We start from the raw sequence: 15948 nt of genomic DNA on the forward strand, positions 1-15948 counted from the left end.
CTTTTAACTATATTTTTCCAAATGCTTCTTTCTTCATCTATTTGCCGCAATACCTCTTCATTTGTCACTTTATCCACCCATCTGATTTTTAACATTCTCCTATAGCACCGCATTTCAAAAGCTTCTAATCTTTTCTTCTCAGATACTCCGATCGTCCAAGTTTCACTTCCATATAAAGCGACACTCCAAACATACACTTTCAAAAATCTTTTCCTGACATTTAAATTAATTTTTGATGTAAACAAATTATATTTCTTACTGAAGGCTCGTTTAGCTTGTGCTATTCGGCATTTTATATCGCTCCTGCTTCGTCCATCTTTAGTAATTTTACTTCCCAAATAACAAAATTCTTCTACCTCCATAATCTTTTCTTCTCCTATTTTCACATTCAGCGGTCCATCTTTGTTATTTCTACTACATTTCATTACTTTTGTTTTGTTCTTGTTTATTTTCACGCGATAGTTCTTGCGTAGGACTTCATCTATGCCGTTCATTGTTTCTTCTAAATCCTTTTTACTCTCGGCTAGAATTACTATATCATCAGCAAATGGTAGCATCTTTATCTTTTCACCTTGTACTGTTACTCCTAATCTAAATTGTTCTTTAACATCATTAACTGCTAGTTCCATGTAAAGATAAAAAAGTAACGGAGATAGGGAACGTCCTTGTCGAACTCCCTTTCTTATTACGGCTTCTTTCTTATATTCTTCAATTGTTACTGTTGCTGTTTGGTTCCTGTACATGTTAGCAATTGTTCTTCTATCTCTGTATTTGAACCCTCATTTTTTTAAAATGCTGAAGATTTTATTCCAGTCTACGTTATCGAATGCCTTTTCTAGGTCTATAAACGCCAAGTATGTTGGTTTGTTTTTCTTTAATCTTCCTTCTACTATTAATCTGAGGCCTAAAATTGCTTCCCTTGTCCCTATACTTTTCCTGAAACCAAATTGGTCTTCTCCTAACACTTCTTCCACTCTCCTCTCAATTCTTCTGTATAAAATCTAGTTAAGATTTTTGATGCATGACTAGTTAAACTAATTGTTCTGTATTCTTCACATTTATCTGCCCGTGCTTTCTGAGTGAGTGCTCAGGGATACAGAGTAGCTGGACCGAAGGTGCAACCATATCGGAGAGGTATCTGTTGAGAGCCAGACTAAGGAATGATTCCTGAAAGAGGGCAGCAGCTCTTTCAGTAGTTGTTAGGGGCGTGAATCAGGACGACTTAAACGGCCGTATCAACATCACTCAGTCCTCTGAGTACTGCGCAGCTGAAAGCAATGGAAAACTACAGCTGCTTTTTTTCCAAGAAAATGTGGCTCTCTTATAGCCAAATAATATTTTAATTAATGGTACCTACATATGTATCTCGCATAACTCAAAAACGATTAGCCGTAGGAGTAGAGATTTTGGATAGGACTGTTGTAACATTTAGTTGTGCTCCTCCCATTTTGATGGCAATCAACTGGACCAAAAGTGCCAAAAAGCTCAAAATCCAAGAAAATTTGGATTTTGGACTTTTTCTTAACTGTAGTTATAATTTCTCATTGAGAGCTTTTCACCGATATATCATAAGTGGAACTTATTTTCATTAGTTCCAGATTTATAGCCAAATGTAATTTTAATGAATGGTACGTACATATGTACCTCGTATAACTTAAATTCCTTTGGGTACCCTTTTTTTTCAAAATATATCAAATATTGATATTTTTTAATTGTTAACAATTGCGTCTAAGAAAAATATGATCTTAATTGGGCGAAATCTTGAGATGCTATGAATGACCTTGCTCTACATTCTTATTCCTTTGACCTTTTAAGTTGAAAATGTAATGGCAAGAGTTCCCCATATGTAGAAGTAATCTGAGTTTGATGAAAATCGATTCAGTAGTTCTGAAGGTATAAGATGATTTAGAGGTTAAACAGAACACACGTACATATGAACATTAGGACCGGAAAATTTCCATCCGGTTTTTTGGGTTCCCTAGGTGTAAATACGTCATCATCCGGGGAAAACCACATATGCCCAAACTGGACCGATTACAATACTTTCCCTTCTAGAGGTATACCGTTATGTAGACGGGAAATTAAAAAAAGGAAATTCTCATTTGAATTTCAGGAGGAATTTAATGATTTTTTTTTTTCATTTTGTAAGGTATTTCATATAGTAATCTCATTCAATTAATAATAACCCAAAATCATTTATTTTTACAATGAAAATACGGTTTAAGATACGGCATAACAGCTTGTATATTTTAAAATATACAACAATTTATTCAATGTTTTTCCATTATCTATCATTCAAAATCTGATCATAGTATAATTATTTAAATAAATTCCTTTGGGTACCCTCCCCATCTTTTCCTTTATAAAAATATCTGCTATTTCATTTTATCGATATTATTTTAATTACCATAAAAAGTAAAAATAATAAGAAATAAGCAATTATCTAATAATTTAATTTCTAGGACGAATTTGCCAAAGTGAGATTATTTACCTGTAAGTTTAGGTATATAGCAAGTCAGTTTTGTTGGTTTCAAATTGTGGAATGTATTTTTTTTTCTACTTAAAAAAGCCCAATTTAGATCTTTCTTATTTCTTTCTTTTTTTCAATTTTTACTTCCTTGTACGAAGTAAAGGAAGTTTGCGATCGCGAAAAATTTCAATTTCCACATTTCAACGGAAATATCCATTTTGACTAGTTTCGTCGTGACTTCTGTACGTACGTACGTACGTATCTCGTATAATTCAAAACCGATTAGTTGTAGGATGTTGGAATTTTGGATTTAGGACTATTGTCACATCTAGTTGTGCCTCTCCCATTTTGATGGCAATCAACAGGACCAAAAGTGCCAAAAACCCCAAAATCCAAGAAAATTTGGATTTTGGACTTTTTCTTAACTGCAGTTATAAGTTCTCATTGAGAACTTTTCAATGATATATCATAAGTGGAACTTATTTTCATTGATTCCAGATTTATAACCTAATATTTTAATTAATGGTACGTACATATGCACCTCGCATAAAACTCAAAAACGATTAGCCGTGCGATGTTGAAATTTTGGATAGGACAGTTGTAATAGCTGTGCACCTCTCCTTTTGATTGCAATCGACTGGACTAAAAGTGTCCAAAAACGCCCAAAATCAAAAAAAATACATTAGATTTTTTATTAACTGCAATTATAAGCCTTTTTGAGAACTTTTCAACGATATATCATAAGTGGAATTTATTTTCATTGGTTCCAGATTTTTAGGCGAATAATATTTTAATTAATGGTACGTACATATGTACCTCGTATAACTTAAAAACGATTAGCCGTACGATGGTAAAATTTTGGATTTAGGACTATTGTAACATCTATTTGTGCCCCTCCCCTTTTGATTGTAATCGACTGGACCAAAAGTGTCCAAATAACCCAAAATCCAAGAAAAAATGGGTTTTAGATTTTTTCATAACTGCAGTTATAAGTCCTCATTGAGTGCTTTTCAACGATATATCGTAAGTGGTACTTATTTTCATTGGTTCCAGAGTTATAGCCGAATAAAATTTTAATTAATGAATTATTTGGATCTTACATCGGTTCGAATGAGACTTCATCTCCCTTTTTTTTTAACTTATTTTTGTTAATTTAAACATAGTGAATTATTAATAAATATAAACGTCTGATTGTAAAAAAATCTTTATGATAAATAATTATTCAATAATAACAATAAAAAAAAAGGTATGAAAAAATATCAGATTTTATTAATGAAATAAAATTTTATGTACTCATATAAATGTGTATATATATATATATATATATATATAATTTAATAGGCGTATAAGGAAGTCATGTGGTGTCCATATCAGTTTTTTTTTCGTTTTTAGATATTTATGAATAATTTGTCTTGTTATTATATTTAATAAGACAGTAAAATAATGATAAAATAATGTTAATTCTGAAAAATATATTATAATTAAAAAGGCATCATTAGTAATATTATACTGAAAATATGTAAAGTACTTCATTGTGTACCTAAGTACTTTTTCGTTATTTATTATTCATTGGTGCTTAAATTATTTCCTGGTCTCATGTCCTCCAACAGTCTTTTCAGTGTATGTTGACTTTTTAATTTTTAATGAAAAAAGAAATTAAAATTCTGACATTCAAAAGGGATTTTACGTTAAATAACTATTATAAGAATCTTTCCCCTTTTAAATAACGGGTTAAACCCTGTTATAGATACCGCTACTTAATTGCTGTAATGAAATAGTATTATGAAAATATCAGACTAAGAGTGTCTATTAAGAAATAATACAATTTTTAATGAATTTGATGTAATTACATCTCAAAGTATTGAAGAGAAGGATTTTTTCTAATAGCATACATTACAATTTTTTTCATTAAATTATTCTGTAACTCTGGTCTGAATATTTGCCCGTTTCTTTATATTAGTAAGCTTTATTAATTTAATTTAATTAAATTTTCAATAATTACTTAATGTAATATAAAAAAAAAGATTTTTGATTATTTTTTTATTTTTGCATTAGAGCTAAACGAATTATTATTAACATTTTTATTCGGAGTACCAATTCTTACATATTTTTCAGAAAGTAACGTTGAAATAAAAATAAAATAAGTGTTTCAGACATTTTTACTTTCCCGTCTAGATAGCGCTGTAGCTCTAGAAAGGAAAGTATTGTAATCGTTACGATTTTGGCTTACGCGGTTTCCACCCGATCGTGACGTTTTGACATCTAAGGAACCCAAAAAACCGGATGAAAATTAACCGGAAGTTCGTATGTAAGTGTGTGTTCGTTGTTAGGTGTCGCACTCTAAATCACCTTATACCTCCAGAACTACTGGGCTGATTTTAACCAAAGTTGATCAGGTTAAATCTATATATTGATGCCATTAAATTTTAAACGTAAAAATTCAAGAAGGTGAGGCTGTAGAGCAAGTTCATCCTAACCCCGTAGGGGGAGACACCCTTTACTAACCCCTCCGTTACGAGCCCTTATGGGATTTACCAGAGGTCATCTTCGAAACCTCGGCTTTGACATATTCCAGTCCGACTCGGTCAGGATGCCACCAGTGACATTCCCATAGATGTACTACTAATTAATGAACTCAAAACAAAACACATCTCACCGAGTCTTAAACAAGACTGAAAATATCTAACTAACAAACGAACTGAACTATCTATCCGTATGAGGTAAAATTGAGTTCAACATACAACACGAAACATAAAAATATTACAAGGAACAATAACAACACAGTAACATTGAAACAAAAACAAAACAAGGACAAGAACAGCAACAAAAACATAATTTATAAAACAAAAATAGAATAAAAGAGAAATCCAAGCAGAACTCTAGATCCCCTCAGCAATCCTTTCCTTTGCTAAGTACACTACAAAACTCAACACTATTGCTTATTCCCCATATTGAGATCACCCTCACTGTCTAGAGATTTCGCCTAACATTTCTTAACAATTAAAAAATAACAGAATTTGCAAAAAAAATTTGAAAAAATTGCACCGTCACTCCAAAAAATTCTTCGATAGTCGACCGCTATGTTGTGACGTCACAAGTGAGCGGTAGAATTAAATAAATGAATAACATTTAAAGTGTAATACAGTAACTCGTAATGGACGGAAAGGTAGAAGGGAAAAATTGTGAGGTCAGACAACGTTTGGAGTATGTAAAACAAATTGTTAGGGATGTAAGATGTAGAGGGTATACCGAAATGAAATGACTGGTACTAGATAGGAAATCTTGGAGAGCTGCATCAAATCAGTCAAATGACTGAAGACAAAAGAAAAAACAAGTAACTCAGTCTGGCTGGGTCTTGAACTCGATGTTCGTCCGGTTGATTCACGTTTTATTGTAATTATTTTTTATGTCATGTTCAGTCATTCTAATTTTTTTTTCTTTTTTTTTGGTTTAAACCACTAGTTTATATGTTCCATTTCTACTAATTATTATATTACATTTAAGGATTATATTTTGTACAAGTATAAAGAAAGAATTAAAGAAAAAGGATTCATTATATTAAAATCAAGTGAAAATAGGGAGTGCTGCAGTTCCACAGTGCCTGTACGTGAGCTGTCATTTGATTAAATGAATATAGATGTATAATCTAAGTCAGTTTATAATATACAAAAATTCAACAGATATTTATTTATATTTTTATATTGTTTGTTACAGATTACTGTCGGAAATATCACGTGCAACAAAAGGTGTTGTGGTTTTAATATCGACCGGTAAAACAGTTAAAAGGATTATGAAAGAAGCCGAAAGATTAAATATGGTCGATGGTAATTTTGTGTGGGTTTGGTTGGACAGTAGTGCTGCAGTTTTACCAAAAAATTTATCTTGGCCATCAAATATTGTAACAGTTATAAATAGTGGCGAATCAATTATTAATGAACCAAATCGAAAGCGTAAAGCACGTAGTAATTTATTTTTAACAACTTTAGGGAATAATAGTAGTAGTAGTAATAATAATAATAATAATAATACCAAAAATTACAATACCAATGAAACTGATTTAAATCTATTATTAGGATTAAATAATATTAAATATAATAGCTTTATCGGAAGAAACGTTTTGAATAATAATGTTGAAACACCAATTAATGTAAATAAATTAAATAACGGTATTAATAATAATAATAATAATAATAAAAATGAAAAAATGGATTATATTACACCCAAAAATATTATAACACCAATGAAGGACACATTAACTGAACTAAGTGCTTTTAAATCGCCTATTTTAAGATCATCATCACCATCATCTTTTGATATGAAAATATCGCACGAAAGTAATAATAATAATAATAATAGTAATAGAAAAAAAACTATTAGAAATGTGGACGATAGCTCAAATATTGATAAAAAAGTAGATATTGATATTACAAAATATAATAATAATAATATGAAATATAAAAATAAAGAAGAGTTGGTTGATTTAAAAAAATTCAATCAGTTTTTACATCTTAATGATCATTTATTTAATATTTATTTTAATAAATTATGTAATTCGTATTACAATTCAGATATTGATATAAAAAATTGTTTAGATAATCGTAACATAATTATTAAACAATTTATAATTAAAAATAATAATCTATTTTTGAATTTAACAAAAAAAGATATGATAATAGATAAATTAATAAGTCATAATCAGTTGATTAAATCTGATGATGATGATAATAAAATTAAAAATAATAATAATAAAATTGGTTTCAAACCATTGGAAGATGTAAATCATAATTTATTAAATTTAATAAAATCTTCAACAGTAAAATCAATACCGTCAAATTTATTTGAAGAATTTTTTAAATTTAAATCATTTAATCAATCTAAAAGTGTTAATAATAATAATATAATAACGAGTGATAAAAAACGTAATGTGAGAAGTGTTAATAAAAACATAAGTGGTACAAAAAATAATAGTGTCGATGAAATACCTCCATTACCTGTTGGATTACTTGCTTTAAGGCCAGTTCCTTTAAAAATCGATCGTCATTTAATTAGAAGTGCCGTCAAAATTGTCGTTGAATCTTTAAAGAGAGCCGTCCGTAAAAAATGTTATTATACTGAAACCGTTTTATCACCAAATATGTTGGAAAAACCAGTTCATTGTTGGAAAAAATCGCAAAAACTACAAGAAGACTTCACATCTTTCTTTTTACAGTAAGTAATATATTTATTTATTTTATAAATTATATATTAATAAACTAATGAAAATAATATAATAGTTAAAATAGTATAATATAAAATAAATGGGAGGGGTTAAGTAGATATATATATCTGTAATTGGTCATCACCATAACAACGTCCCCACCAAAACATAAAACATCAATCCTATTCGTGTAATTTGCTTCACCAATAGCAACTAACCTCATAAACACCAATCGGTTAACTTTTCCTTTTTTTATCTAATTTATTTATAAGTATTGTATATTACTTTAATTTTATTAAAAAATACAAAGAATTTCAGGTTATATTCAACCCGCTACCTGCTACCACGATATCCTTGGTAGAAAATTTTGATTGGGGAATTTAAAGGAGAATTCGCCGATCAAAAATTGTTGTGATATCATTAACAATTTTTTGACTGCTAATCTGGTACCATTGAGTAGACAAGAAAATTTATAGGATCACCAATCTTTACATTTATGATGTGTAGTGGTGGCAATCCCGATAAATCTAGTGAATTTCAAGAACCCGTTGGAAAATTTTATCTGCTTCATCTTGATTCATAATAGTATATACTGATTTATACGGAGTCTTGCCTGGTGACGCTTGTTGAATCGTGATGTTAATACACATGACAACAAAAAGCCTATTTTATGGTAGATTTGACCTTGAATCTTAAATGTTGGCGTATAATTTTCATTTATTACATTTCAAACACCAAACAAAATCATTTAAAAGCGTGCGTTTTATTTTCGTATGTTATTTACCAATGAGAGTTAGGTTGGTGCATTCCATACTGGCAATTTAACTTTATTATTCAAACCAGGTGCATAATTTGTAAAGTTTAATGCTTTAAAAAATATGCAAACTTTATTCATACTTTCAACAAAAACAATTGGATGCAACCTATATTAATTTCAGAATTATACTGAAATACAATGCAATCAAGTGTTACCAATTGATACAAGCGATGTTTGTTACGTTCTTGTGATATAAGCTAACTAAATACCGTATCTACTATATAAAGCATGAAAATTTTAATGTTATATACCTAACCTTTCTTTCTTTTTCCTGTTTAGCCTCCGGTAATTACCGTTTAGATAATTCTTCAGAGGATGATATGTATGAATGTAAATGAAGTGTAGTATTGTACATTCTCAGTTCGACCATTCCTGAGATGTGTGGTTAATTGAAACCCAACCACCAAAGAACACCGGTATCCACGATCTAGTATTCAAATCCGTGTAAAAATAACTGGCTTTACTAGGACTTGAACGCTGGAACTCTCGACTTCCAAATCAGCTGATTTGGGAAGACGCATTAACCACTAGACCAACCCGGTAGGTTAATGTTATAAACCTAACCTAATTTACTTTCATTATAACGCGATATTTGTTTATATATATATATATTGTCTTCAGTCATCTGACTTAAGACAAAATAAATTTTCACTTGACCCGAATTATGGTCAATAAATTCTCAGCGGCATCAATGAAAGCCAGAGAAAATATTTCTGCCAGGTCTTCCAGTTGAATATCACCCAGACTTCGGTTTAAGACACGGCGGACTCTAGTAGAGACAATGTTAAAATAAAGCCAATCCGCGTCTGCTGAACAGGGACATCGTATCTATAAGCATCTCGCAATCTTTCAGTAGTTTATCTTTCAGATAAACTACTGAAAGATCCAGCTCTCCAAGATTCCCTATCTAGTGCTAGTCGTTTCATTTCAGTATACCCTCTACATCCTACATCCCTAACAAATTGTTTTACATATTCCAAACGTTGCCTGTCCGCACAATTTTTTCTTTCTGCCTGTCCCTCTAATATTAAAGCGACTATTCCAGGATATTCTCTTCTTTTAAACTATTTTTTTCAAATGCTTCTTTCTTCATCAATTTGCCGCAACACCTCTTTATTTGTCACTTTATCCTTCCATCTCGATTTTTAACATTCTCCTATAGCGCATCGCATTTCAAAAGTTTCTAATCTTTTCTTCTCAGATACTCCGATCGTCCAAGTTTCACTACCATATAAAGCTACCCTCCAAACATATAATTTCAAAAATGTTTTCCCCACGTTTAATTTTTTATGTAAACAGATTATATTTCTGAATGAAGGCTCATTTTGCCTGTGCTATTCGGAATTTTATATCGCTCCTGTTTCGTCCATTTTTAATAATTCTATTTCCCAAATAACAAAATTCTTCTACCTCCGTAATTTTTTTCTTCCTATTTTTTTTTTTATATTTAGTGGTTCATTTACATTATTTCTACTACATTTCATTTTGTTTTTATTTATTTTAATGCGGTAGTTGTTGCATAGGACTTAATGAAGTCCTATGCAACAACGTTCTTGCGTAGGACTTCATCTATGCCGTTCATTGTTTCTTCTAAATCCCTTTTACTCTCGGCTAGAATTACTATATCATCAGCAAATCGTAGCATCTTTATCTTTTCATCTTGTACTGTTACTCCTCCGGATCTAAATTGTTCTTTAATATCATTAATATATATATATATACACAACATATATTTATTCGTTATTTACAGTGAACATGTTTTTTATATATATATATTTTTTTTTTTATTACTGTATATCTAATTTTACTGAGAAGAAAATAAATGAAGCCAAGTTCACTTTTTGCCAAATTCGTTGTCATAAATATTATATTCGTATAATATTTTTGTAGATTTTATCTATTATTATTATCTTAGTGAAATTACAAAAAAAAGTTTCCTTTTTATTTCTCTTGCGTCCTTTATTTTTAAATTTATTTATTTATTTTTTTTTTTTTATGAATGATGTAAGAAATATTAATAAATTTTTCTTTAACCTAGTTTTATCTTGTTTCCAGAATAGTTATTAAAAAAAAATACAGTAAAAGTGTGCTTCGTTCGTTTTATTTATTTATATGTTTAGTAAATGCAGTTACTAATAAATAAATAAAAAAAAAACAAATTATCTAAGGATTTAAAAAAGAATTCTTATAATAGATGAGATTTTACAAACTTCTATAACTTAACTTTCAAGAGAATCTTAAAATGTTCAATGAAAAAGAAGTTTGATTTATTTAAGTAAAAACTTTGCTGTACAGCATCTCATTTCTTTAAATTAAAGTGAACTGTATTATGGGTAATGTTGTCATGTACAGACATGATCAAGAAAATTATATTTTATTTTTTGATCAATTTTTTATTTTTTTTATTTTTTTATTTGTTTAATTCTACTTTCCATTCTGTGCTGATTTTTTATCATTATTAATATTTATTTATTCTTTTACTTATCTGTTATATATATGCCAATCTTTGGATTCGTGTACAAGTTTTAACGTGTAAAAGGTTTTATCCAATTAAATAAACCCTGATATCTTAATGTATGACATACCAATTTAAATCGCCTCTTCATCGGTTTCTCTTCTTCTTATAAAAATCTTTTCATTTCATTCTTTTCCTAATTTTCAACAATCCTTTGTAATCATATATTTCAATAACTTATTTTTTTTTCTTTTGGATTCAGTATTTATTTTTCTATTATAAAACTTTACCCATATCGTTATTTGAATGTTTTTTATTCTAAATTTCTTGAACCGTACTAACAAATATATTTTCTATATAAAAACATTCCTTTCCTTGTATCATTCTTTACATCTTCTTTGTTTCCTTCTATATTTGTAATCTATTCTATTATATAAAAAGGAAGAGGGTTTTTTTGTTCGAAATAAAAGAGAAAAAAATACTCGATCAATGTCAACCTAATTTTCTAGGAATAACTTGGATTGTTTTTAGATATATTTCATTTTGAAAAAAAATTATGTAAAATTAGAAGTGAAGATTTGACGGCTAAAGCACAAAAATGAGTTAAATGAACTAATGAACTGTGAACTTGTGTGAGCTGGGATTGAACCGAATGATTCGAATCAATCGAATGAATAATATTACAAATAAAATAGTATTAGATTTACGTTAAATAAAATAATATAAATAAGAATAAATAAAATACATTAAAAAATGTATGTTTAACAATAATGGGTTTCCCATGGGAACTCCGTGTGAGGATGAGTGATGCGGGGATGCGAGCATCTCGTGGGAGGCTAGACCAATCGTCACCATCAACCGGTAACAAACGGGGTTTCCGATGGGGCGCTGTTTTAGGAGGTGCAATAGGGTGGTTTTATAATATATCTGCAAACAATCTTCCGATTCTCAAATTCAAACGGGGTATTTATTAGTAAATTGAAGGCTAAATGTTACACTCTCGATCTAACAAATAACGGTTATTCGGAAATATTATCTAAAAATTAAAAATTATTTTTTAAAACGTGTAAATAATAAATGATTCGTTACGGCGCTGCGTTTCTCATTCGAGCCGCTAAATTCTCTTGCTCCTTTCTTAAAGCGAGACGATCCCAAAATATGTTTCAGTAGAGATCTTATTAAAATTGAAGACAAAATATCGTGAGCGATTCATAATCAACGCAAAGTAAAAACTACTGAAGGTAAATTGATGAAAACTTGTGTTCTTATAGTGTAAGTGAACACTACTACGAAAGGAGTTTCTGAAATACTGAATTAAAAGAGGTAAATGGAGTAATACTAAGATTAATTTTTTTTTTTTTTAAACCAAGCTGATATCTTCAGCTTGGTTTTTTTATGCATGTAATCTTCATGTGAATATCTAAAACGAGTGGAGACTTCGTGGTATAGGCACTGTGGAACTGTAGCATCCCCTATATCCACTTGATATTATCGATAACATTTAATATAATTTTTCCTTTTTTCTTTCTACTTGAACAATATATAATCCTTAGTCTAACGTCAGTACCCATCCACCAGTTAATGAGAAAGATACAAAAACCTTTGTATTGAACTGTGCACTTCACAGTTCCAACGGAGTGGTGTTTATCTATTGTCCGCATACACACATAAGAAGCTGAACGCGAGGCTGCGAAGCAGAGAGAACTGTCGCTTCCGCAGTGCCAAACAACCATTGCGTGCTGGTGGAAGGTAGTTTTTTTTTTACTCCGCGTGTGTATGGAACGTTCCTTGTTCGTTCCCTTTTCTAGTTTAGTAAATGGAAGGAATATGAAAGCGGTTTAGTTGTTTTTTCAGTAGCGATCAGAAGATGGGTGGAAAGCAAGGCCTCTTTGATCGCCAAATCTGTCTTAAAAATACGCTAGAAGAGCGAAAGAGAAGGTAATTAGTAAAAACTAATTACGTATTTGTTTCTGTGTACGTAGATATTTAAATTAAGAACCGTTGGACTATAGTGTTTTATGCGATTTTTTTATTAAGTTATTATCTAAAAATACTAAAAGATATTATCTGTATTGGCATTTTATTATTTATTCGGTTAAATCGAATACGGTTTTTAAGCAAAACTTTCTTAAAAACCGTGTACCGTATTCTTCAATGTGATAAAGTGTAGAATTAAATTATTATCCAGCTTCCAGCTATTCTATTTGATTCAGGTTTTTTTCGGTTCGTTTATTTTACATGCCCTCGAAAAGGCTCAAAAAAGTTTTTTTGGAATAGCACCCCCACTAATTTTAGCTACGAGCCGCCACTGTTAAAAACCAATTTCTAGATTTTTTGAAATTAAGAGTTTCAAGAATTAAAATGGAGTTTTGAATTTTTTTCAAACCTGCTATATTTCTTATTTCTTGATAATAAATTAAAAAATCAATCTGTTTTTTTGGCGATTTTAATCTTCATATGATAACCCAATTTCTAGATTTTTTGAAAATCAACGTTGAAAGGGAATGAAGAAAGGAAACAACATTTTGAACAATGGTCGTAAATTTTCCCAATCCAAATTATTCTAAACGAATTATTCAGCAGATTTGGGCTAGCAAATACTTTTCAGATAAATATTTAAAAATTTTTAAGGTTTTTTTTTATTACAATTTTTCTAAAGGGTGCGACGGTATAAGGCGCTGCGGCTCGACCAATACAGCCACTGCCACCATTATTATATGTATGACTGGCTGCACCTGATTGACTGAAAAACATAAAATAAAAGATTGACCGCTACGGGAAATGCAAGTAACCATATAGCTCGGGAAAAGCTGTTACGGAAATCTAGTTTTACCACTACAATAAAGAAACAAATTATTAAATACAGAGTGATTCAGGAAGTTATGGCAATACTTTGACAACTCATTCTAGAGGGTAAAAATAAGAAAAAAGTTCATATAAACATAGGTCCGAAAACGCTTCGTTAGCGAGTTATACAGAGTGAAAGATTTCGCCCGAGTTTTAGTTCCTCCAGGTAAATAAAGGCTTTCTGAAATTCTGGGAAGGTCAATTAAGGGGCAAATTCAATAGTTTCTTATGTTTTTTGAGCTGGGAAATTGAAGATAAAGAGTCCCAGAACTGTACCTCTCTTAGTTTCTAAGATATCCCGTGTAAAACGCAAAAAATAGGGTCAAAAAACACATTTTTTTTACGTTTGACGTACAAGAACGTTGTTAAATTGGCAATAAATCATATTTATTGTCAATCATAATTTTTTAAGAAACAAGATTAAGAAACAATTGAATTTGCCCCTTAATTGACCTTCCCAGAATTTCAGACAGCCTTAATTTACCCGGAGGAACTGAAACTCGGGCGAAATCTTTCACTTTCGGATCTATTCGGACCTATGTTTATAATGTAATTTTTTCTTATTTTTAGCCTCTAGAATGAGTTGTCGAAGTATTGCCCTATCCTCCTGAATCACTCTGTATTATACAGAATAATTCAAGAAAAATGTAACAAACTTTCAGTTTATAAACATCTTAAACAATCGTCCGGTAGGGGTTCTTTATTTTGTTTACTAGTGAAAATAAAGAAGAAAGTTCACATAAACATAGGTTCGTAAACGCTTAGTTAGTGAGTGTCAGCTGGCGAAATATTTCGCCCTGATTTCTACGCTTTCGGTAAAATTAAACTACAGTGTAATTTTTCGGACCCAAATTAAAGGATAAATTTAATGGTTTTCTATAAAATTAAAACTGTTATATAAAATAAAAGAGAAACTCCTCTGTTTAAGAATTGAGTCTTTCTCTTTTTCTATGGTAAAAAAAAAATAGGCTGCTGAATTTAAATACCGATTAAAGGTAATGAACACTTGAACACCTTTCCACGTTGTGGAAAAATCCACAATGCTTTAGCCGTATTAAATCGCCAATTAAATGTACGTTAGCTTACTGACTTTGCAAACATCTTGATAGACCATGTTCACTGAATTTTACATGATGTTTTGGTTTACAGGATTATAAAGCGTTCCCGCTTGGTGGGTATCGCGTTTGTTAACAGTCCACTAGATAAGCATTCGACTGAATACTTCTCTAGGGTGTTGGGAATTATTTAAATGATCTCACAATTTCTAATTCTTTTATAAGTTTAAGTACTATATATATATATATATATATATATATATATATATATATATATATATATATATACGTACTTCTAATTCGTGTTATATTGTATTTGCTTACTTAATTATAAATAATGTTTTTTAGAATACTATTCCAATTTAATTATAATTAAAATAAATAATTGAATAAAATAAATAAGAAAAATAAATAATAAAATAAGAAATAAATACTTTTAACTTCCTTGTACGAAGTAAAGGAAGTATTGTGAACCCGAAAAATTTCAGATTTCAAAGGAAATATCCATTTTGATTATCTCTGAATCCATTTTGACTAGTTTCGACGTGACATCTGTACGTACGTATCTCACAAAACTCAAAAACGATTAGATTTAGGATGTTGAAATTTCGGATTTAGGACTGTTGTAACATCTAGTTTTATGTACCTCACCTTTTGATTGCAATCGATTGGACCAAAAGCGCCCAAAAAAGCCCAAAATCCAAAAAAAAAAAAATTTATTTTGGAATTTTTCTTAATTGTAGTAATAAATAAGCCCTCAGTGAGAGATTTTCAACCAGTTATCATAAGTGGTACTTATTCCAGAGTTATAGCCAAATAACATTATTTTAATTAATGAAATATTTGGAGCTTTCAAAGGGAAACCTTTTTTTTTAAGTTTATTTTTTGATTGAAATATACTGATTTATTAATAATTATTAACCTTTCATTGTATAAACGTTTTTACCGTGAATAGTAATTCAATAATAACAACAAAAAAATACGATAAATATCAGAAGTTTTTAATGAAATAAAATGTTATATACTATTCATTTAAAAAAATGTGTATATATAATTTAATAGGGGTACAAGAAAGTCATATGATGCCCACATCAGATTTCATATATA

General features: G+C 29.9%; 1 protein-coding gene across 1 annotated transcript in view; it reads left to right on the forward strand.

The window, feature by feature from the left end:
* Positions 1 to 7366: 7366 nt before the first annotated feature.
* LOC142332777 (uncharacterized) overlaps positions 7367 to 15948 on the forward strand; it is a 288220-nt gene continuing 279638 nt past the window's right edge. The window contains exon 1 of the mRNA XM_075379392.1: positions 7367 to 7678. Coding sequence (XP_075235507.1) covers positions 7605 to 7678 — 74 coding nt within the window. The 5' untranslated portion in view covers positions 7367 to 7604. The remainder of the gene's footprint in view (positions 7679 to 15948) is intronic.

Source organism: Lycorma delicatula, chromosome 12, assembly GCF_047948215.1.
Source record: "Lycorma delicatula isolate Av1 chromosome 12, ASM4794821v1, whole genome shotgun sequence".
NCBI lineage: Eukaryota > Metazoa > Arthropoda > Insecta > Hemiptera > Fulgoridae > Lycorma > Lycorma delicatula.